At 39.7% G+C, this 22,204-nt stretch overlaps 1 protein-coding gene across 9 annotated transcripts in view; it reads left to right on the top strand.

Annotated features, from left to right (window-relative positions):
* evi5b (ecotropic viral integration site 5b) overlaps positions 1-22,204 on the top strand; it is a 159,771-nt gene that overhangs the window by 100,454 nt on the left and 37,113 nt on the right. For all 9 annotated transcript variants that reach the window (XM_078408229.1, XM_078408226.1, XM_078408225.1 and 6 more), the window contains one exon: positions 21,005-21,100. In XM_078408229.1, coding sequence (XP_078264355.1) covers positions 21,005-21,100 — 96 coding nt within the window. The remainder of the gene's footprint in view (positions 1-21,004; positions 21,101-22,204) is intronic.

Genomic DNA, 22,204 nt, shown 5'->3' with positions numbered 1-22,204 from the left:
GAACAGTTGAGTGTTGTACCTCAGAATGATTTAGAATTATCCACATGCAGATAGTTCAATTCCAAGTTGACACTACAATTATAATTTTCCAGGGACTGCTTTATCCATCTGAGTAGTTGGCAACCCTGTGTGGCATCATAATCTTGCTTGGTGCTCAAAGATCACTTGGCAAGATTCAATTCCTGATTTCTTTCTTGAATTGAGGGTGAAGGAGCCATTGTATCTGTTCTTTGAGAGACATGAAGAAAGTATAAGAATTGAATTGCTTCAATTAGGGCGTGGCAGAGAATAGGTGTGAAACCAAATGGAAGTGTTAAATGAAATTATAAGCACTAGTGTGGATAGATAATTAATAAGAAAAGAAAATGGAGAAAATAGAACTTGGGGGAAACCCCAACTTGGTGGAAAAAATGAACCATCAGCAGCAACACAAAAATTAGGAAGGTGGGTTATTTTAGGAAAGATTTGCGTTTGAATTTAATTCAAAATACAAGCTTTTATGAAAAAAATAACTTTAGAACAAAATTACTAGTTAGAATTGAAAAGCTTTAGAAATCTTTCAGTTATTGTCAATGTTCCAGTGTTTACGAATATTGCATAGTATGGCTATTTTATGTCCTCAGAGGCTTTTGGCGCAACACATCCACGCCAGCCAATATGCCTGACTGAGCTAGCTTGATCCATTTAACTGTGTTTGGCCCTTATCCCTCTATATCTGTCTAATCCATTCACCTGTCCAAATTTCTTTTAAATGTTGTTTTTATACCTGCCTCAACCTTTTCGTCAGGCAGCTTATTCCATTCACATACCACCGTCTGTGTGGAAAACATTGTCCCTGAGGTTCCTTTAAATATTTCCCCTCTCATTTTAAAGCCCTGCCCTTAAGTTGCTCATTCCCCAACACTAAGGAAAAGCTTGTGCATTTACCCTACCAATGCCCCTCATGATATTACATATCTCAATAAGATCTCCTATGTTCCAAGAATAAAGTCCTACCTTACACAACCTTTCCTTATAACTCAGGCTCTTGAATTCTGGCAACATCCTTTTAAATCTTAGATTTGGACTCTTCCCAGCATAATGGCATCATTCCTATAGCAGGGTGACCCAAACTTATCACAGTATTCCAAGATTGACCTTACCAATGTCTTGTGCAGCTGCAAACATAACATCTTAACTTTTATACCCAACTACCTGACTCAGGAAGGCAAATGTGCCAAAAGCTGCCTTCACCAGCTGTCCACCTATTGTGCTAATTTGAGGGAACTATGTACTTATACTCCTGATCCCTCTGCTTTACCACACTCCTCAGGGCCCTTCTGTTCACTGTAGAAGTTATATCCTGGTGTGACTTCCCAAAGTGCAACACCTCATACTTATCTGAAGTGAGCTCCATTAGCCATTCTTCGGCCCACTTGGTCCAGCTGATCAAGGTGCTGCCGCAATTCTTGATAGATGCCTTCACTGTCTACAATACCACTTATTTTAGTGTAATCTGCAAATTTACTAACCATGCCTTGTACATTCTCATCCAAATCATTGATATAGATGACAAACAACAGTGGGCCCTGAGGCACACCACTAGTCCCTGAGGCACACCACTAGTCACAGGCCTCCAGTCTGAGAAACAATCTTCCACCGTCAATCTGTTTCCAACTATCAAGCCAATTTTGTATCCAATTAGTTAGCTCTTCCTGAATCTAATGCAAACTAATCTTCCAGAGCAACCTACCTTATCAAAGGCCTTGCTGGTCCATATAAACTGTGCAAATTTGAGGGCAGAGCAGTGGACAATGTGATCACCCACTTACAAAGCCATACTGACAATCTCCAATCAACCAGTCTTGCATGTATGTCTTGTACGTCAGCATCCTTTCCAGTAATACACCTGTCTCAGATGTCAGGCTGAGATGGTTGTACATTCAGTAGACAGGAACCATGGTTTATGGACTGTATTTTTTTAAAGGAAATGTCCTCCCTGTACCCAGTACTGGATGTCTCTCATGCAACACAACCGTTAAGAAATGGTGATACTGCTATAGAGCTGTGGAAACTGATAGACAGTTTCTTATGCAGACTTTCGAATTGAGCCTGTGAATTATTAAATCCTTTCGAAGGTGACCTTGAAAATTCAATTCATGTTCTTACCAAAATGCTTGTTCAAGAACAGCTATTAATCAAATTGTATCTTGAACAAAGTTTTATCATTAAATCCATGACGACTAAAAAATCAAAAGAAACCTATTCTGTTTTTATAGTAAACTTTGAACATATAGTCTGCAATTTGGGCAATTGTTTTTACAATATTGGTATTACCATCAGGTACTGAAGCACAAATTTTTTCATTGAAAATAGCATTTTTTAAGACAAGTCTTCGAGCTGTGCTATTCGAGTTTGTTGGCCTATTTTTTGAACATTGTTAATCTCAGTATTTTACTCAGCAGAATCTTTTGTTAACAAGAAATACTATTGCAGAGTTCTTTGGTTAAATCAGGAAGTTAGTTTTTTTGCTATAAAATTACACCTAACTGTTTTTGATTAAAGAATTGTTCCCCTATGTTACATGCAGTGATTTATTATTTATATATGCAAGTGTGGTATGCCAGGGGAGCAAATATATTATTTATTTCAATTGGGTAAAAGGAACATTTAGTCTGCAAGAAACAATAGAAAAACACTCAATCCACTGTTTCAGGAAAGATCTCATAATTTTTTTAAAAAGTCCTTTCAGAGGTGATGTGCATCACTCCAGTGCTTCAATCTTAGTACCGTGCCATTAGAGCACGATAACGTAATGTAAGACTTGGCCATGCAATACAACAAAAGATATGATGATATTGATGCCACTCATTCAGCTGTCGTTCAGAGTTAATTTCCCCCAGTCTTTGAGCTGCAGTGCATGCCAAATGGATAGAGCTCTCTGCTGCAAAATTGGCTTAAAGACCAGGTTTAGTTATATGACACATGAACAATTGGTATATGAATTCTACAGGCTGGGCAGAAAACAGGAAGCCAGCATCAAAAGGAGAAACAAAGACGTGACCTTTCATGAATGCGGCAGAGTGACACAGCAGGTACAATGGTGCTTCACAGCGCCAGAGACCAGATTTGATCCTGACCTTGGGTGCTGTCTCTGTGGAGTTTGCATGTTCTACCTGTGACCGTGTGGGTCGCTAAGTGATCTCTGTAAATTGCCCCTCGTGTGTAGGGAATGGATGAGAAAGTGGGAACTAGTGTGAACAGGTGATCGATGATTGGCGTGGACTCAGTGGGCCAAATGTCTTGTTTCCAAGCTGTATCTCTAAACTAATCTTTTCTTTGATTCTGTTACTTCAATTGTGAAATGTGTGGGGGAATTTTCGTTTACTTAACTTTAAAATCCAGCAGTGCTGGCTCGAAGGCCCAAATGGCCTCCTCTTGCACCTATTTTCTATGTTTCTAAAACCAATTCTATAAGTTTTAAAGCAATAGGAAATACTCCATGGAAATGCTTCAATTAGAAATAAACCTGAAGATAATATTTGTTAAGTTAAATGCATTAAATAACATTTAACAAAACTAACCTTTTTCTGCATGAGCCTTTTGTTATATCTGTTGATTATTCATTATCAGCTTTGAAACTGGAAAAACCCAAACATTTGGCAAATTAGAAATCGGAAGATCTGTAAGCTTTGATGTAAAAAAAAGGTTTACATCTTCTGATTCAACAGACCTTCCTTGGCGTAAAAATCTATTTTATGAAATTACAATTCGCCTCCTCTACAAAAGTATAAATTTCATTTTACTGGGAGAAGAAGGTGACATATGTGAGAGACTGGTGACATCATTTTGGAGGAGGAAAGGTGTCAATCAGAGGTCAAACAAAGGTTTCCTCTCACAGTCATTACAAAAATTCAAATCTGAACCTTTAATGTTAGCCACAAAATGTGTCTGAGTGCATTGTATGACTAAAGCCAGGAAGGGTTCTGCAGTTGTGTAGCTTTCTGTTTTTGCAAACTTCTACCACCTTTTTTCTAATTTCATAAACCAGATTTTTTGGCAATTAATTAAATCCATTTTATTATTAAAGTGGATAATTAGCTGTGGTTAACCCCATGAAATATCCAGAATGTGTGCAGATCAGAGTTTAAAATATTTTGGATATTAGTCCCTGCCTCTGTTAGGCTGTGGCTTTGTGTGTTGTGCCAGTCTGCTGCCCATCTCTCGAGTGCTCTGCAATCTGTTACTATTCAGATTACATGTTTATTTTTATTTTCCTGCCAAAGTGGACAATTTCACATTTTTCCACATTATACTCCATTTTTTAGCTCTTTCCCAACTTACTTAATTTGTCAAACTCCCTTTGTAGTCTCTCTTTTGTTCTGTACACCTTTTATTTTCCTAACTTAGTCATCAGCAAATTTTGCAACCATGCCTTTGGTGCATTGGTCCAATTCATTGATCCAGTTGAAGTTGAAGCTCCAGCACTGATGTCTTAGCAGATCACTCATTAAACCGTGCCAGACAGAAAAGAGCCCACGTGAAGACACTTTCTTTATAAACTAATTGTAGAACTTCCTGCCCTTTTGTTGACAGCAAGCAAGGGGAATAACTTCATTTCAAAGTGCGGAAGTGGATTCTGTTGATGCTACATTGTTTCCAGCTGTATTTGAAGACATGGTTGGAAGATGAGGGGAGACTTGATAAAAATATGTAAAATTATCATATCATATCATATCATATATATACAGCCGGAAACAGGCCTTTTCGGCCCTCCAAGTCCGTGCCGCCCAGTGATCCCCGTACATTAACACTATCCTCACCCACTAGGGACAATTTTTTACATTTTACCCAGCCAATTAACCTACATACCTGTACGTCTTTGGAGTGTGGGAGGCATTGATAGGGTAGACAGTCCAAACCTTTTCCCTAGGATGGAAATGTCCAACATGAGCGGGCATAGCTATAAGGTGAAGGGGGTAATGTTTAGTGGAGATATTCAGGGCAAGTTTTTTTTACATAGTGGGGGCCTGGAACACTCTGACACAAGTGGTGGTGGAGGCAGATAAGATAGTGGTGTTTAAGAGGCTTTTGTACAGGCACATGGAAGTGCAGTGAATAGAGGGATGTGGATCATGTCCAGACAAATGAGATCGGGTTAACTTGGAATCATCTTTGGCACAAACATTGTAGGCTGAAGGACCCTTGTACTGTATTATGTTCTATGTTGGTTTTGGGACAACAGACTGTTTGCTGACCATCATACCAAGAGTAGTGGAGAAGATGGTGAAATGAGGATGCTGTTGATCTGGTAGTAATCTGTTTGCATCGTGTGGACCCTCTGTAAGGAAGTATTCTACAATAGCTTCTGCAGATAATGAAATACTGCAACCTTTCTGCATGTTACAGGCAAGAACAAGTTTTCCACTGTACCTCGATACATGCGATAATAATAAACTAACCAATTAATTGATTTTCGACCATTAATCTTGAAGGTTGCAGGGAAGGCAAGGTACGTGTTCTGCTCTGACACTTTCAGAACTGGTGATGCATTGTTCCTCAGTAATGTTTTGATAAATAAAAACAATATACTGGAAGCATTGAGCATATCAGGCCGTATCTATGTAAAAAGAAACAGGATTCACGTTTTAGGTTATAGACCATCAGTTCTTATTTCAGATTTCCAGCACATGCATCTTTAATTTTCATTTGATGTTTGTAAAAATGAGTATGAGCTGATATAATCATATTTTTTCAATGAACAAAAGGGTTATTGGTGTTGGTGTATTATTGTTCTGTGCACGAAGATAAAGTTGAAAAACTTTCCTATATGCTATCCAGGCAAATCATGCTATACATGAGTATATCAGGTAGTGCAAAAGAGAAAATAAATGGGACAGAATATCGTGTTTCAGCTACAGAGAAAGTGCAGATAAAAAAGTCCAGGAGCTGTAACAAAGTACAGATCGTTCTTCAATAGCTGACTTCCAAATGAACCGCGCGTTATAGAAAATCATGTTGGAAAATCAATGGGGCAAAAGGGGAACTAGAGACTTTCAGGCTCAGAATAACATAATTTTTTCCATGTAGAGTTTTCACAAATAGATTTACATTTATTTTGCAAACTAAAAATATCAAAGGCTATGTGTTACATTGTTTAATAGAGTACCACTGCACGTGTCTAAAGAAGCAATTGCTAGTCAATCTCGATGATCATCTATGGTGATACCTTCTGTTCTGACAGTGTGTGTGATTACTACAGGGAGGTTACATTGAAGCCCCCGACTGTTTTATTGCACGACAGCATATTTTTCTGCTTGTCAATTTCCATAGTAACTTTTAAGTAGTTCTTATGTATGGGAGGCTGCTGTATTTTGCACATTTTCTTTTTGTATGTTCCATTTCCAGAATTGTTCCTTTTAATTTCTATCAAGGTAAGGAATTACTAACAACTTTTTTTTGCTATGATTTCTGTAATCTGTCTTTGCAGCACACAGATTAAAATTACCCTAATTTTCTTAAAACTAATCTTCACCTTACTATTGAGTGGCCATTTAGCTAGGTTGGAGTCGGTTCTTGAATGTGCAGCAGTTTATCCTGGTTGCAGCCCAGCCAACTCTCCGTGTTTCTGCTAGTCACTCTCCTGGCGAGAAGACAAGTCTTCCAACAGGAGTCCAGGCCTGGCCAGTTTCCAGTGGGAGACTGGATTGGATCAATACCCTTCCAACAGAATTCATATTTTTTATGACATAAAGCGAGCCCATTCGATTCATCAAATCTACACTAACCTTCGGAACATCCCATTGCCCCACCTGCTCATTTGCTCATTACCTCCCCTGATTTTTCCTACCGTCCACTGGCACTAGATGTAATTAAGTGGCAAGTTAACATACCACCAGGTGTGTTGCTGACAAACAGGAGGAAGTGCATGCACCTGGAGGAAAGCCCTCATTGCAAGGGCCAGGAAGCGAGCGGGCAAGATAATCTCTGACCCCTCTCAGCCTGGCCACAAAATCTTTGAAGCACTTCCCTCTGGAAGGCGACTCCGGACTGTCAAAGCAGCCACAGCCAGACATAAAAACAGCTTTTTTCCACGAGTAGTCATTTTACTCAATAACCAAAGTCTGTAGTCTCTTTTTTGCTCTGGTTTATTTTGCACCCACATGTTTAGACCGTAATGTTGTATCCTTATTGTTTTGATGTGGTTATGCTTTATTCTTAATTGTTAACTGTATGTTTGTGTTGTCATTTGTGAGCGGAGCACCAAGGCACATTCCTTGTATATGCACATACTTGGCCAATAAACTTATTCATTCATTCATTACCACAGGGTTAACGTACATACCCCACACACAGCAGGGTAGGACAGGATAAAATTCAGGTCACTGGAGCTGAGAGGCAGCAGCATGTCCTGCACCACAGCGCTGTCCCTGCATGAGTCACTGCTGTCTTGGCTGGAACACATTTTCATTCCAGTGACTCCTTAGCCGATGAAGCACTGTCAGTTGAGAAAACTCCTTCATTGCAATGGATAAACAATGAATGAAAAAATACTGTGAAACTGTTTAGATATCTTTTAGATTTTCCTTTTGTGTTTTAGCATTATGCCCAGAAGTATTCCACTTGATGACCTTGGCTAATCAAGATTTGAATGTGCAAAGCTAGGTTTCTCAGTGTATAAAATGCCCTATTTTTATTTAGATCTAAAAAATTGATAGGCAAAGGACAGGTTCTTCAATCTAGTTCAGTCTGAATAATATTCAAGTGAAGTTTCTTATTCATTATGACTCAGAGTTGCCTCTACTCACATCTCTATACCAGTTCCTTCCAACTGAACTTGACACATTTGTTAGATTCTATATTCTTAAGTATTAACGACTTGAGTCCTTCAGGAGTACTTTTATTGATCAAATTCCAATCAGTTCTGCTCCCTGTATTGAAACCAGTGACCACAGGCATTTTTGGAAGCACTAATTTTAATCTCACGGAATGTGAATCTATGCACTTTAAAATACTGTTACCTTGTTAATGAAATACTGGCCAATATTGGCGCTAGGTGACATTGGCGCTCCTCGATGTTAATGCAAGTTCTGTGCAACAGCTTCAAATAAGTTCCAAAGGTACTTGCAAAAGCAGTTCTACCTGATTCTAACAAATGTTCTGGATACAATAACAGTAGGACCAAATTTCCTGAGACATCTAAGTGAGATGGAAAACAAACCTGAAAAGATAACATGTAAATATTGTTTAAGGAAAGAAAATATGTATTAAGGTTTGAACCTGATGCCAATATGTTACTAGAACATCTGCGGATCAGATGTAAACAGCAGCAACTACACAAGTGGAAATATTGGTGATCACAATGAAGCTGTACATTTAATAAACCAGCATTTTGGAAATCTGGCTGCAGTGTCAATGGTACAAACCAAAGCATCACAGGTTTTCAACAAGGTAGCATGTAGCACTTTGGGTGCAAACTTAATGTTTAGTTTAGAGATACTGCATGGAAACGGGGCCTTTGGCCCACTGAGTCCATGCCGACCATCAATCACCCGTTCACACCAGTTCACATCCACACGACATTAGGGACAATTTTACAGAGGCCAATTAACCTACACGTCTTTGGGATGTAGGAGAAACCAGAGCACCTGAAGGAAACCCACGCAGATGGCACCTGAGGTCTGTACAGAAGCTGGTTCTCTGGTGCTGTGAGGCAACAGCTCTACCAGCTATGCCACTGTTTGCATATCTAGCCTTGCCTTCTAATTTTACATACTGCTTAAAGTATGAACTATAATCTTGCTCTGCTGGCAAAATAGTTGAGCATTTATAGCATTTGCATAGATTACCACTGGGTCAGAGGTTTTTTTATGTCATCGAGACTGTCATTAACTTGCATGAAAAATACCATTATTTCATTGCAAAGATTTGACTGTAATAGAAATGAGAATTCTTCAGGCAGGTCCATTAGTTCGTATTTATCTAAATATTTTGCTCGACGTTACCTAACGGTTATTGAAATGAGTGGATTTAAGCGTAGTTCCTTTTTTGATTTCTTTTTTCAGGCATCAGGTCAGAGCTCAATACAGCATTAGGAAGTGTTGTAGTGGTTCTCATCAAAGTATAAATGGTCCAAAAATCGCTGAAGTTTTCTCACTTCCCAGTACTGCTGATTCATCACCAGAGAAACATAGGATAGAGGCAGCGTGGTTCCTATATATCATAGCCTGAGTACAGCAGCAAGCAGAAGCTGTGATTGATGCAAATGTTATTCTTAGAATAATGAACCAGATGAACCAGATTGATTTTGGTACTTGGAAGCTACTTGACAATGAGTAATTTATGTCCTTCTGCTAGGAATCAAATATTAAGCCAGAAGTTGACTTAAAATTCTTGGATTTTCGATTGTAAAATGTGGACTTCTTTTACAAGATGTCTCATTGTAGAAAAAGCTTTACTTTCTCCTTGTATCAATATTCTTTAATTGCAGAAGGGAAAACATATACTGCATGTTTGCTCTTTTACAGTATTTTACTGAAAACAGTTTATAAAGTTCTGCTTCATAGGGAAAACATTCACGTAAATAACTGGTCGTACAGATTTTTCCAAAAGTAAACTTTATTCAGAATAAAAAATATATACAAAATAAAAACTGCAAAAATGCCTCGCAATCTCAGTGTCTAAACGTTCAATGGCATTCTACTCAGTAGTGTTCGCACTTACCTTTAAACAAAACAGACCTGCCACTCATATGGCCCCCTGGGGTGATGTCACTTCCCTTGTTTGAGGGGTGTCTCCACCGGACACTGCTCCTTAATGTCCATCAGTGAAAGGATCCAAGACTGTGGTCCACCCCACAGAGCCTTGACGTTGGTTGCACCAAACTTCAGTTCGTCCTTCAGCACGTACTCCTGCAGTCTGGAACGGGCCAGTCGACAACATTCCCTGGCTGACATCTCTTTGTGCTGAAAGACTGTTTCGAGCAGACAAAAGACCATCTTTTACCAAGTTGATGGTCTTCTAGCAGTACTCAATGTCTGTTCATGAATGTGTCCCTGGGAACAGCCTGGAAGAGCCCTCTGTTACAGAGCTGTTTGAGATTAACCAAGACAAGGATCATACTCCATGCAAATCCACACTACGAAGAGGTGGGCAGCCATCTCCTCTTCGGAAATGCGGAAGACATGCAACATTTTCTGATGCTGTTACTTCATCCTCGAGAAAAGAGGTCCCAGGATCTCGTTGTTGTCATCAACAAAGGGAGAATAATGATAAATGATCTTCACCTAGCTGTTATAAAATTGAGTCAAAAATATGTACCAAACATTGATCTGTGAGGGGCACTTCATTATATGTGGTGAAAAGACTTGTTTGGCCATGACTAATGTTTATAAATGGAGATGATTTAAGTGAGGATTTTGCCAGATAGGCTTGGGAACAGCAAATCATTTCCAGTGAAAATATCTTAACCGGTTGCCATTGCTGACTCGTACATGAAGACAATGGAGGACCCAGCGTGGGGGAACGCTGTGAGGTGGGGGAGAACAAAGGGGGACCTGGCGCGGATACTGTGTATACTTGTAACTTTGTCAGCGCCCTTATGTGGCCACTATTTGCATACCGTGGGTATGCAAACAAAGAATTTCACTGTGACTTGTCACATGTGACAAAGCATTCATTCATTCAAGCACACATTTAGAACTTAACGTGTTTTAATCTCTATTGATGCTGTTTAACATAGTTTATATTTGCAGTATACATTATAATATACTTTACATCTATTGTATGTATTAATTTGCTCCATGTATACAATGTGCCTTTATTTGTTGCCTGAAAGTTGTATAAGCTACTGTACTTGAACAGTTTAACAGCATCTCATTTTCTTTGCATTTTTTCAATCCAGTTTTCATTACTGTACATTATCTATTTTGTTACCAAATCTTTTGTCCTTTTACACATCTCAGATATTGACTGTTTCAACTGACATTTTCTTTAACATCTGAAGCATGTTTGAAACATCTTGGAATGTTAACTGTGTTAAAAGCACAAAATATAATGAAAATCTCAGAGCCGTGGAGAAATACAGCACGGAAACAGGCCTTTGGTGCACTGAGTTCTTACCTATACTCACGCTCCATGTTTACACTAATCCTACCCCAATCGGTTTTATTCTCCACATGCTCGTCAACTCCCCTGAGATTACACCGCACATATCTACACATGGGGCAATTTGCAGCAGTAGACTAACCTGCCAACCCACGTGTTTGGGACCTGGGAGGAAACTGGACTGCCCTAAAACTATCCACATGTTGTAGAATCTCTTTTATCATGCTTCTTTCTATATCTGTCATCACATCTTTAAAATATAGTGATTATTATTGTTGAAATATTGAGGTGAAACAGTTGCCTAATCTACCAGACAAAATCCAGCAATCTGTCTTCTTTGCCAGTAATTAAAATGAGAAATTTGTAGCTATGACTATTTAATAAATTAATTTGAGCTGTATTGCTTTGCCCCTGTATGTCATGAGTGTAGGGTATTCTGCACTTTAAATTCTATTGCTGTATTTTTATTTTTACATAAATGTCCATTGTTTCACTTTAAACCTAAGTAAGAGTGACATTAGGATTTTACTGAAAATTGTTGTAAAAACTTTCCTTTTTGCATTCTTCCCCATGCTTTAACTTTGCTATAAAAGGATGTGGTTTTCCATTTTTTAGTTGACATTGGGTATGTCAGAACAAAAAAAAATCAGCATCAAATGTTATGGTTTCCATCTAACCCACCCTCTTGCGTACTACTTTATACTGGGAATCTTTCCTGTTCCCTCACAGTCCTGATGCATGGTCTCAACGCAACACATCAACTTGCATCTCATGTCTCCGGAGAGTCATTGTGTGCTCATTAAACCATTATGTGCAGTAATGTTGAGAAATAAAATTCAGGACAGTTCACACCGGTATCATATGCTAGTTTTGATTTGCAAATGAATTTAAACCACAGTAGTGCAGTCCTTAAAACCACTCAGCACCTTTTGGGGTTGAAGGCATCTATCTGGTATTCTTGGACCCAACACCTTTGCTTGACCTCCCCTTGCACTGCACGTATCGTTGCAAAAACAGCACAAGGAGGAAACCACATCCTTTGTTCAGATTTTCTGATCCTTTACTCTGTCCGCTAAGCTATTTACTAGAATGGATGCAGCATTTAGTTTAAGAACATTTCCTTTAGATAGAGGGGAATATGAAGTTTAGCGGTACTTGGCGGTAATTTGCATTTGAAGCCTCCGTCACAATGGGGAAGGCTGAGGTCAGTTTGGGTGTGGGACGGAGAGTTAAAGTGAAGCTCAAAAGGACTATTGTGGACAGAGAGCAAGGGCTTCACAGAATGTCGCCTTTGTGGCCTCTACATTGGTAAACTCCTTGGTAGTAAATCAATATGTCCTACAATCTGTAAATGTGAACTTTGAGAATCAGTTAAGTCTTTTCAATAGTTTTTGATGTTATCCTAGAGGAATCTTTTGGGGATGCAAGCAGTCCAATTCTGAATTAAGTCTAAACAGATATCCAGAGGCAGTCTCTCTTACCCCCAATAGAAAAAGTGTGGGTACATTTTCAGTACCTAGGTTACGGCTTAAAGTGGAGGAGGTTGTGATTATCCCCTTCTGTAATAACGCTATGCTTTAAATGATTTGAAGTGTGTTTCTCAGACCTTGAACCATAGGCACTGTGGTTTGGGATTGGTTCCCTTGATCTCTTAATCTGACCAATTTTCCTGAGAATGGTGAAACATTTGAAATATGTTGCAATACCAATTTTTTTTAAAAAGAGGAACCCAATGTGATCTCACTGCCGTGCAAAAGGCGGGTCTGTGGGTCATGGCTCTCCATGTGAGCGTACAGAACTTTTTAAGTATACGATCCATGATCTGCAATTCCCTTTATAAGGTTATTGTTTGTATCAAGTCAAGTATTTATTGCCATGTGTACCAGTATGTGAGGCACAGGTACAATGAAAATCTTGCTTGCAGCAGCGCTGCTTCAAGTTGAAACCCTTCTTCAGACTGGTCATCAACAATTTGTCCTGGCCTAAACACACTGACATCCCATCTAGCAACGTTGCTTATGCATGTTCTCCAGAGAAGCTGCCTGACCTGCAGAATTGCTCCACCACTTTGTGTTCTTTGCGAGATTACAACATCTGCAGTTCCTTGTGTCTCCAAACATAAGTTGTAGATTGATATTGGTTTATTACTGTTACATGTATCATGATGCAGTGGAAAATTCTGTTTTGCATGCTCTCCAGATAAATCATGACCATATCATGACCATGTCAGGTGCATAAATCCATGAGTGTAAAGAGAAACTAAACTACAGATTTTTTTTTAATGCAAGGGTCACAATAAGATAGATTGGAAGATCAGCGATTAATCCTTAGCATGTGATTGGTCCGTTCAAGTCAGATAATGGTGGGGAAAAACCTGTTCTTGAATCTGGTAGTCCCTGCTTTCAAGCTTTTGTATCTTCTGTCCGACAGAAAAAGATGATGACTGGTGTGTGAATAGTCCTTGATTAAGTCCGCTGCCTTCCCGAGGTAGCAGGAATGATTGAGTTGGGAGGTGGGGGGGGGGGCTGGTTTGCATGATGCACTGTGCTGCATCTCTCACATCTTCACATCTCTGCAATTTTTTTGAGGTCTTGGGTAGAGAATTTACCATACGTTATTTTGTATACTGTGAAATGTTTTGATAGGCTGTTTTATGTGGTGCAAGTGTAGAAATCGGTAAGAGTCATTTGAGATATACCGGAGTTCCTTGGCTTTCCGAGGAACTAAAAGCATTTGTATGCTTTCTTGGCTTTAACCTCATTGTGTTTAGACCAGGACAATTTGTCGGTGATATATATGCCTCTTCAAGCTTCAAGCTCTCAACAATCTCCACTTGGTCAACATTGATGCAGACTAGACAGAGTGCTCCCCTGCTTTCTGAAGTCGATGACCAATTGCTTTGCAGTGAAACGAGAAAGACTGCAAAAAGAATCAAGACATTAGTGCAAAAATACAATTCAAAAACAAGTGCTGGTCCTGAACCTGATGGTGTGCGACTTTAGGCTTCTGAACCTCCTGCCCAATAGTACCAGCAAGAAGAGGGCTTGGCCTGGATAGTGAGTGTCATTGATGGTAAATATCAACATCTTGAGGCAGCACCTTATAGATTATTTGGATGGTGGCCATGGCAGTGGCCAGGATGGACTGGACTGAGTCCATCACACTCTGCAACCTCTTGTTAGCATTGTCATACCAGACCATGATGCAACCAGTCAGGATACTTTCTACAGTGCATCTTTTGAAATTTGTTAAAATATTAATTGACTTGCCAAATACTCTTTAAGCCTCTATGAAAATAGAGATGCTGGAAATAGAAAATAGAGATACGTGTTTACATCTATTTGCTAGGCCCAGGAAAGGTTATTTGTGATGTTAACACCCAAGAACGTGAAGCTGCTAACTCTATCCACCACAGACAGTCCAATGAAAATTGGCACATGGCCTCAAGACTTCTCCTTTATGTCGATGATGTTCCTGGGGTTTTGTTGACGTTGAGCAAGAGGTTTTTGTTAGTAACACCTAACCAGGTGTTCCACCTCTCTTCACTACACTGACTTATCACCTCCACTGATTTGGCCACCATCAGTGGTGTAGTTAGTGAATTTGTAGATGTTAATGGAGCTTTGCTCAGCTGCATAGTCCTGAGTGTAAAGAGTCGAGCAAGGGGCTAAGCACGCAACCCTGATGTGCACCTGCGCTAATGGTTGATGAGGAGATGTTGTTACCGATCCACACTGATTGAGGTCTGTCTATGAGGAAGTTAAGGATCCAGTTTCAAAGTTCCAGATTCTAATCTCGATTTACCTCATGTAATTTAGTGAGTTCTGGACTCCGACAGCCTCTAGGTTGAATTTTTTTTCTTTTTTCCCTGTAATCCTACCTATAACTTTAAATCTGTGCCCATGGTTCATTGTACAATCTGCCGAGAAAAATGGGTCTTTTTATTTACCCCTTCTCGACACCTTTTGATTTTATATACTTAAAACGATCATCTTTGAGCTTCCTTGGTTCCAAAGAAAACGGCATTAGGTTATTCAAAAGGACACTGGTGGAGTGACTCAGCAGCTTAGGCAGCATCTCTGGAGAACATGGATAGGTGACGTTTTGGGTCGAGTCTACTTTAGCATTTACATTAGCTTATTTAAGCTTTCTTCATAGCTTCAATTTTGCAGTAAACTCTCCCATGCAGTTGCATCTTTGCACTATTGTAGTGACCACACTGCTGAAGCTGTGGTATGGTAGAAGTATCCTGCTCTTTTTTTAATGCCTTGGCTAATAAAGGAAAATATCACGTGTCTTTTTGATGTTCACCTCTCTTATTTTTAAGGATCTTGCGTACCTAAATTTCAAGCCCATCTATTTCTTCACAAACGCCAGTGCCCTCACACTCATTGTGCCTTCTGTGCTGCATGGTCCCAAATGTATTATTCTCCCTTCCACTTGAGGAAGTGCCCACTCCTTTGCAGGTGGATCTTTCCTCTATTATGGTGACCGCCACAGGAGGCAGTCCTGTGACCATATGGTCTTTTTTTGCCACATCTGTAAACTTCATTATAATGCCCTCCTACATTCGGGTCCAATTAATGAATGTATAACACAAAATACAATGCATAGGAAAGTACTGCAGATGAGTCTCGACCCAAAATGTCACCCATTCCTTCTCTCCAGAGATGCTGCCTGTCCCACTGAGTTACTCCATCATTTTGTCTACAAAAAACAATGCATCAAGTACTGATCTGTGGGGAACTGAACTGGGCCCTACCTTATGGTCTTAAAACGTCCATTAATCATTGTCATATTCCTGCAAAGCTGTAGGATATGGAGTTCCCAGATTTAGTCAGAGGAACTTGTTATATAGTGGTCTCTAAATTTAGCAAGACCACCTTTTTCATTGGAAAACATGTATTCTATAACATCATTCTAGCATACTTGACTTTCCTCAGTTTGGATCTCCTCCATCTCCTGCAAGTGGAGCCACTGCCCAGAAAATTTTAATTTCAATAGACAATAGACAATAGACAATAGGTGCAGGAGTAGGCCATTCAGCCCTTCGAGCCAGCACCGCCATTCAATGCGATCATGGCTGATCACTCTCAATCAGTACCCCGTTCCTGCCTTCTCCCCATACCCCCTCACTCCGCTATCCTTAAGAGCTCTATCCAGCTCTCTCTTGAAAGCATCCAACGAACTGGCCTCCACTGCCTTCTGAGGCAGAGAATTCCACACCTTCACCACCCTCTGACTGAAAAAGTTCTTCCTCATCTCCGTTCTAAATGGCCTACCCCTTATTCTCAAACTGTGGCCCCTTGTTCTGGACTCCCCCAACATTGGGAACATGTTATCTGCCTCTAATGTATAAACGCCTTGCTGTGTAATTATTTTAAGATGCATGTCTTGTTCTGCAGTATGGATGTAGATTTGACCACATTAAGCTCACTGAAAATGCTATGCTATTGTAATCTTGCAATTTTTAATGCTGTATACCTATCAATAACTCTGTTGGCCAGTAGTGTATACGAGACTTTAAGAAAGGCACATGGTTGTGTTGGGAATGGAGGGATATGGATCATGTACAGGCAAATGAGGTTAGCTTATTTTGGCATTATGTTCGGCAAAGAGGTTGTGGGCCGAAGGTCTGTTCCTCTGCAATGCTTCACATTGTTCTAATAAGTTAGGGTTGAGTTTATGACTTTTATGTCCTACATCAGTCAACTTACTCAAAATTACATGTTTAAAGAGCAGTAGTAATGCAAACAATGCCAACTTCTGATAAAAAGTATAATTTTGCCAGAAAAGCACAGCGAGTGGAGATAATTACTGAAGACTTGTTGCATAAAATCGATCTCAAATCTTGCAGCAGTTTGTTCACTGTTTGACAAAGAATTATCCACACATTCTTATCCTGCCTGACTGTGGTTTTGACACTTTCAGCCCTTTTAATGCCATTAGACATTTACTGCTGCAATGTTTCCACATTGCCTTCAGTTGGTCATTGCTTCCTGTCAGTTTGTCAACTCTCCCTTTGATCCCACGGGCGATTATTTTTTTCCAGCCTGCAGTATGGGACATGTCGAAATCTTATTATCATCCACAAAGTCTACATCCAATGGATTGCTTTCATTGATCCTGTTTTTTAAAAATAGATCATATTACTGAGGTTTTGGACTTTTTTATTCATTTACTGGGATCTGAAGCTGGCAAGGACAGTTTTTATTGCCCGTCATTAATTCCCCCTGTGGAAATGTTGTTGAGTTGCCAACTGCAGTCCTTCTATACTCCTACATAGCTTTTGGGTTGGGTGTTCCCAGATTTAGTCAGAAGAATGTGTTATGCAGGGGTCTCTAAATTTGGCAAGACCACCCTTTTTCCTCATTGTGGAGACAGCTTAATCCTATACCATTTATTCATGGAGTAAATTTTACTCTCTTTCCCCCGCTCCATAAAAAGTCAGGAACCTTTCCTCCCTCTCCTCGGCACCACTGCCCTGCATTTGGCTTTGTCAACTTTTAACTCATCACTTTCTTAGTATCTTAAACCATCTACAACCTTGATATCTCTGCATTGATGCAAGTTTGTTGCAACATAAATGCTGCGTTGCTTAATTGCAGAATTTTATGACCTAGGCATATTCTGCACTATTAGTGTGTGTTTGTTCACATGACTGACAAGGAGTCGGAAATATTATTATATTCTTGCATTTTTTTTTAATGTAGAGCATCTATTCATAACCATTGACACCCATTAAATTATCGGTGTGGCTTATGTGCCATGTCCAATAGCAACCAGACAATTTACTCATCACAAATTTGAAGAGAAGAAGAAATGAGAACTTCAATTCCTTCAATAGAAGAAGGAATATTTTGCTTTAAAAAAAAAATGCTGATAGTTACCTGAAAATTGTTGCATAGAGTTGATCTCAATAACTTGCAATGGTTCTCGGTGCTTGCAAATGTTCTCGGTGCTTGATTGACAAGGGAGTTATCCAGTCAAACATTTATGGCTGACTGTAATTTGTTTTGTCACGAGTGAGCATTTTTACTGCCATTTATTTATAACACCGTTGAAGAGCAGAAGAAATCAGAACTACGCCAACTTCAATAAAAGAAGGATTATTTTGCTAAAAAAGAGTGCCCATAGTTACTTGAAAAATTGTTGCATTAAATTGATCTTCCATAACTCCCAGGAAACATACCCTCTGGCCCTCTTGTTCAGGCTGACCAAGCTGGCATGTTGAGCTAGTCCCATTTGCCTGCATTTGGCCCATAGCCCTCCCGTCTGGACTACTGCAACAGCCTCCTCTATGGCGCACCCTCAAAAATCATCAATAAACTTCAATACATTCAAAACTCCGCTGCCCGTCTACTCACACACACCTCGATCCGTGACCATATCACCCCCGTCCTTTATAAACTCCACTGGCTCCCCATCCCCCAGAGAATCCGGTACAAAATCCTCCTCATAACCTACAAAGCCCTCCATAACCTGGCCCCATCCTACCTGACCGACCTCCTCCACAGGCACACTCCCACCTGCACCCTCCGCTCTGCCGCTGCCAATCTCCTATCCCCCCACATCCGGACTAAACTCAGATCCTGGGGGGACAGGGCTTTCTCCATCGCTGCTCCCACCCTATGGAACTCACTACCCCAAACCGTTAGAGACTCCCCCACACTCACCACATTCAAAACATCGCTGAAGTCTCACCTGTTCAGTACTGCCTTCAACCACTGAAGGTCACCTCACCTTCTGTCTCCTTTCTCTGTTCATTTATTTATTTACTTATTTATCTATTTATTCATTTCCCTATGTTCTCAAAATCTCTGTAAAGCGTCTGAGTATATGAAAAGCGCTATATAAATAAAATGTATTATTATTATTAAACCATATCCATATACCTGTTCAAATGTCGTTTAAAACATGTGATTGCATCAGCTTCCTCTGACAGCTGATTCCAGACAAACGCTACACCCTCTGAGTGGGGAAAAAATGCCCCGGAGGTCCCTCTTAAATCTCTTCCCTCTCTGGTTTTAGAATCCTCCACTCTGGGGGAAAAAGACTGAAAGTTCACTTTATCCATCCGCCACATGATCCTGTACACTTCAATTCAGTTACTCTTCAGCTTGAAAAAAGTCCCAGCCTCTCCCTGCAACTCAAGCACACGGGCCCAGGTAACATACTGAAGACTTTCTGCACCCTTTCCAACGTAATGACATTCTTCCTAGAGTGGGGCAATCAGAACTGCACACTGTACACCAAGTATGGTCTCGCCAATGACTCGTACAGTTACATCATGACTTGCCAACTTTTGCATTTAATACCATTACCAATGAAGTCAAGGCCTGCCAAACTTCTTTACCACACAGTCTACCTTCCTCACCACTTTCAGGGAGCCATGTGCCTGCATTCCTAGATCTCTCTGTTCAGCAACACCCTGGGGCTCAAACATTTACTATGCAAGTCCTGCCGTGACCTGACATGTCAACGTGCAAAACGTCACACTTGTCCGCATTTAAATTCCTTTGCCCATCTTCCCAACTGATCTAGGTCCAATTATAAAATTAGGTATCCTTCCTCATTATCCATTATACCACTAATTTTGGTGTCAACTGCAAATTGAAATTTGGTCGAAGATGCTTATCAAGTGCTCTCATTAACTAAGTGGCTGTAACATCATTGGATCGGCTGCATAATACTAATCTTCATAAAAAGACAAATGATTCATGTAGAAACAAGATGAATACTTCAATGTAGTCTGATGAAGAAAAGACACAATCAAAATGAAGAAAATGTGTAATGCAAAGGAAGATGGGAACTGTTGTTTGTAGATACTTAACGGCTGTCTACATTTTAACAGGCACCGGCGAGTCTTTTGTTCCCAGCTAGGAAGTGACTCTCTTGTTATCAGTTTGAAGGAAAACCTCAAAACTGATTCCAAGAAGTCTTCTGCTGCCTCTAGTGTAATCAGGTCTGCTACATTACCACTGGGTGAGCAATCACAATCAATCCTATTTGGCAATCTTGAACTGAAGGATTAATTTAGAAAATAGTTTAATGTGGTATCGGAGTTCCCCTCAAGAATTTTTAACACAAAGATCTAAGCTCACGTGTATTTGTAACACTGAGAGGGCATGACACTGATAAAGGTGCTGTACTTGAAATCAAGGCCCCATCACATTACTTAAAGGGGACCTGAGTTATTCCCAATGACCTGGCCAATATTTATCACTCTATTGCATGCAATTTGATCATTTCTTATTTTTAATAGAAACTACTTTATATAATTGATTGTGAAGTGCTTGGGACAATTTTTTCTCGTATTTTATTTTAATTTTATCTGCTTTTTTTCATTTAGATCAAAAGTTCTGTTTCACCATTGAAAGCCATTTTAGTTCCTGGTTTAACATGGTGGTGGCTGATAGTGTGAGGATTTTTACCATCCTAGTAAATGGAAGCTGCCCCTATCTATAACCACATGTCTTTGCATAAGGATTCTGCATGCGTCTCGTTTCATTCAGGATTTTGTGCAAAGATTACATTAGCAACTTGATTTCTAGCCCTTCTCTAATGGCTGTGCATGATTACTACTGGGAACCTGTAAAGATCTGGACTTTTAAGCGATGTTATAAATTACAATCTCTGTAATTTTCTTGAATGGAAATGGACAAAATCCTGCTCTTTTTCAGCAAAGGAGTGTTTCAGTTTGAGTAGCTTTCCAGTCATATCAGAGTGAAGTGATGTTTAATATTTGTGTGTTGTGAATAAGTGTGTTAAATTGTGTTTTTTTCTAAATTAGCCACATTTTTATGGAGTACATATATATTTTGTATGTACAAAGTGATGCGTTTGCTTTCAATTTTACGTTTTCGGGTGCATAGATTGGGGCAAATGCTGCAGTAAGTGTTCTTATTTTCTGCACTAGAAAGAAGAGGGTAAAGTTAAAGGCCAACTTAATAATTCAGACTCCACCCAATATATTCGAGAACTGAAGGATCAGATAGAGGAGCTGCAACACGAGGTAAGTGATAAAATCTAGATTTGCGTACTTTGTTAATCTTTTCCATTATCTATAGCACTTCTCTTTTTGTACAAATCTTGCCTGTTGAAAATTGCAGCTGGCTCTGATGTAAATCTACTGGTGCAGCATTCTGCTGTGAAGTTAATAACATACATCTGCATAAGATAGCAACATTCCTTATCTTGCTTCCCTTTCCTCCTCATTTTTTCCTTCACTCCCTATTTTGGCGCTTTTGGTTTAGCTTGTGACCAGAGTCAACTTATGTTTTATAGCTTTACATTGATCTTTAATTTTCATTGTCATATTTGCTTTAAGAGTATACTGTTCATTTCCATCCCAAATCATTTGCCTATAATTGATTTAAATTGTTTTCGGGCTAGTACAAGTCCTTAAAGTTAAACAACCTTGTTTAGTGTGTGGTTATGAGACTTCATTGAAATCAAAGAAATTTACTTCATTGTAAGCAGAAGTGGATTTGATCTGTTTGGTGTTAAACAATGTATACACACACAATACATGATTTTTATTTCTCTCTCGCTACCCTTTTAGGCACAGGAGTAGGTCTCCAAATAAAGTACAGATGATTTAAGTGATTAAAGAAGGTGTAACTTTTAAAGGATAGCCAGATACATTTAATTATTCTCCCTTCCAAGTTCTCCTCACAGTGGTTACCTTTTGCTGGGATGTGGTTCTGTGGCACTAGTGAATCTCCATTGCCTTGCACAAGGTGCCTTTCACTTATGAACCTTGAGAGATGACTGATCAGTCAATGGTTGATAGCAGGCCATTATCACACTTCAGACCAATCCTTCCTCAACCAATGTTAATGCATACACTTCCAGCAGGTGCTGCAGAATTGTGTTCGCAAGGGGCAGCCATACCTAATTCTTCCCTTCCAACTGATTTTGTGGGTCATGGCTGCTGCTACACTGGTTTAGAGTAACTAATGAGAGCCCACTCTGAGATTTCTCTGTCTCTAGTTTAATTTATCACTGGAGTAGTTCACCTAGCCCAGAGAAAACTCGTGATTTAAATTTGTGATTTAAATTGGGCAAGCCATTTATTAGATTTGCATTTTCCACTGTGCCCTGACTAAGAGAATTG

This window comes from Rhinoraja longicauda, chromosome 11 (genome assembly GCF_053455715.1).
Source record: "Rhinoraja longicauda isolate Sanriku21f chromosome 11, sRhiLon1.1, whole genome shotgun sequence".
In the NCBI taxonomy this organism is placed as follows: domain Eukaryota; kingdom Metazoa; phylum Chordata; class Chondrichthyes; order Rajiformes; family Arhynchobatidae; genus Rhinoraja; species Rhinoraja longicauda.
The sequence above is the reverse complement of the archived record's forward strand: the minus strand, read 5'-3'. Positions and strand labels throughout refer to the sequence as shown.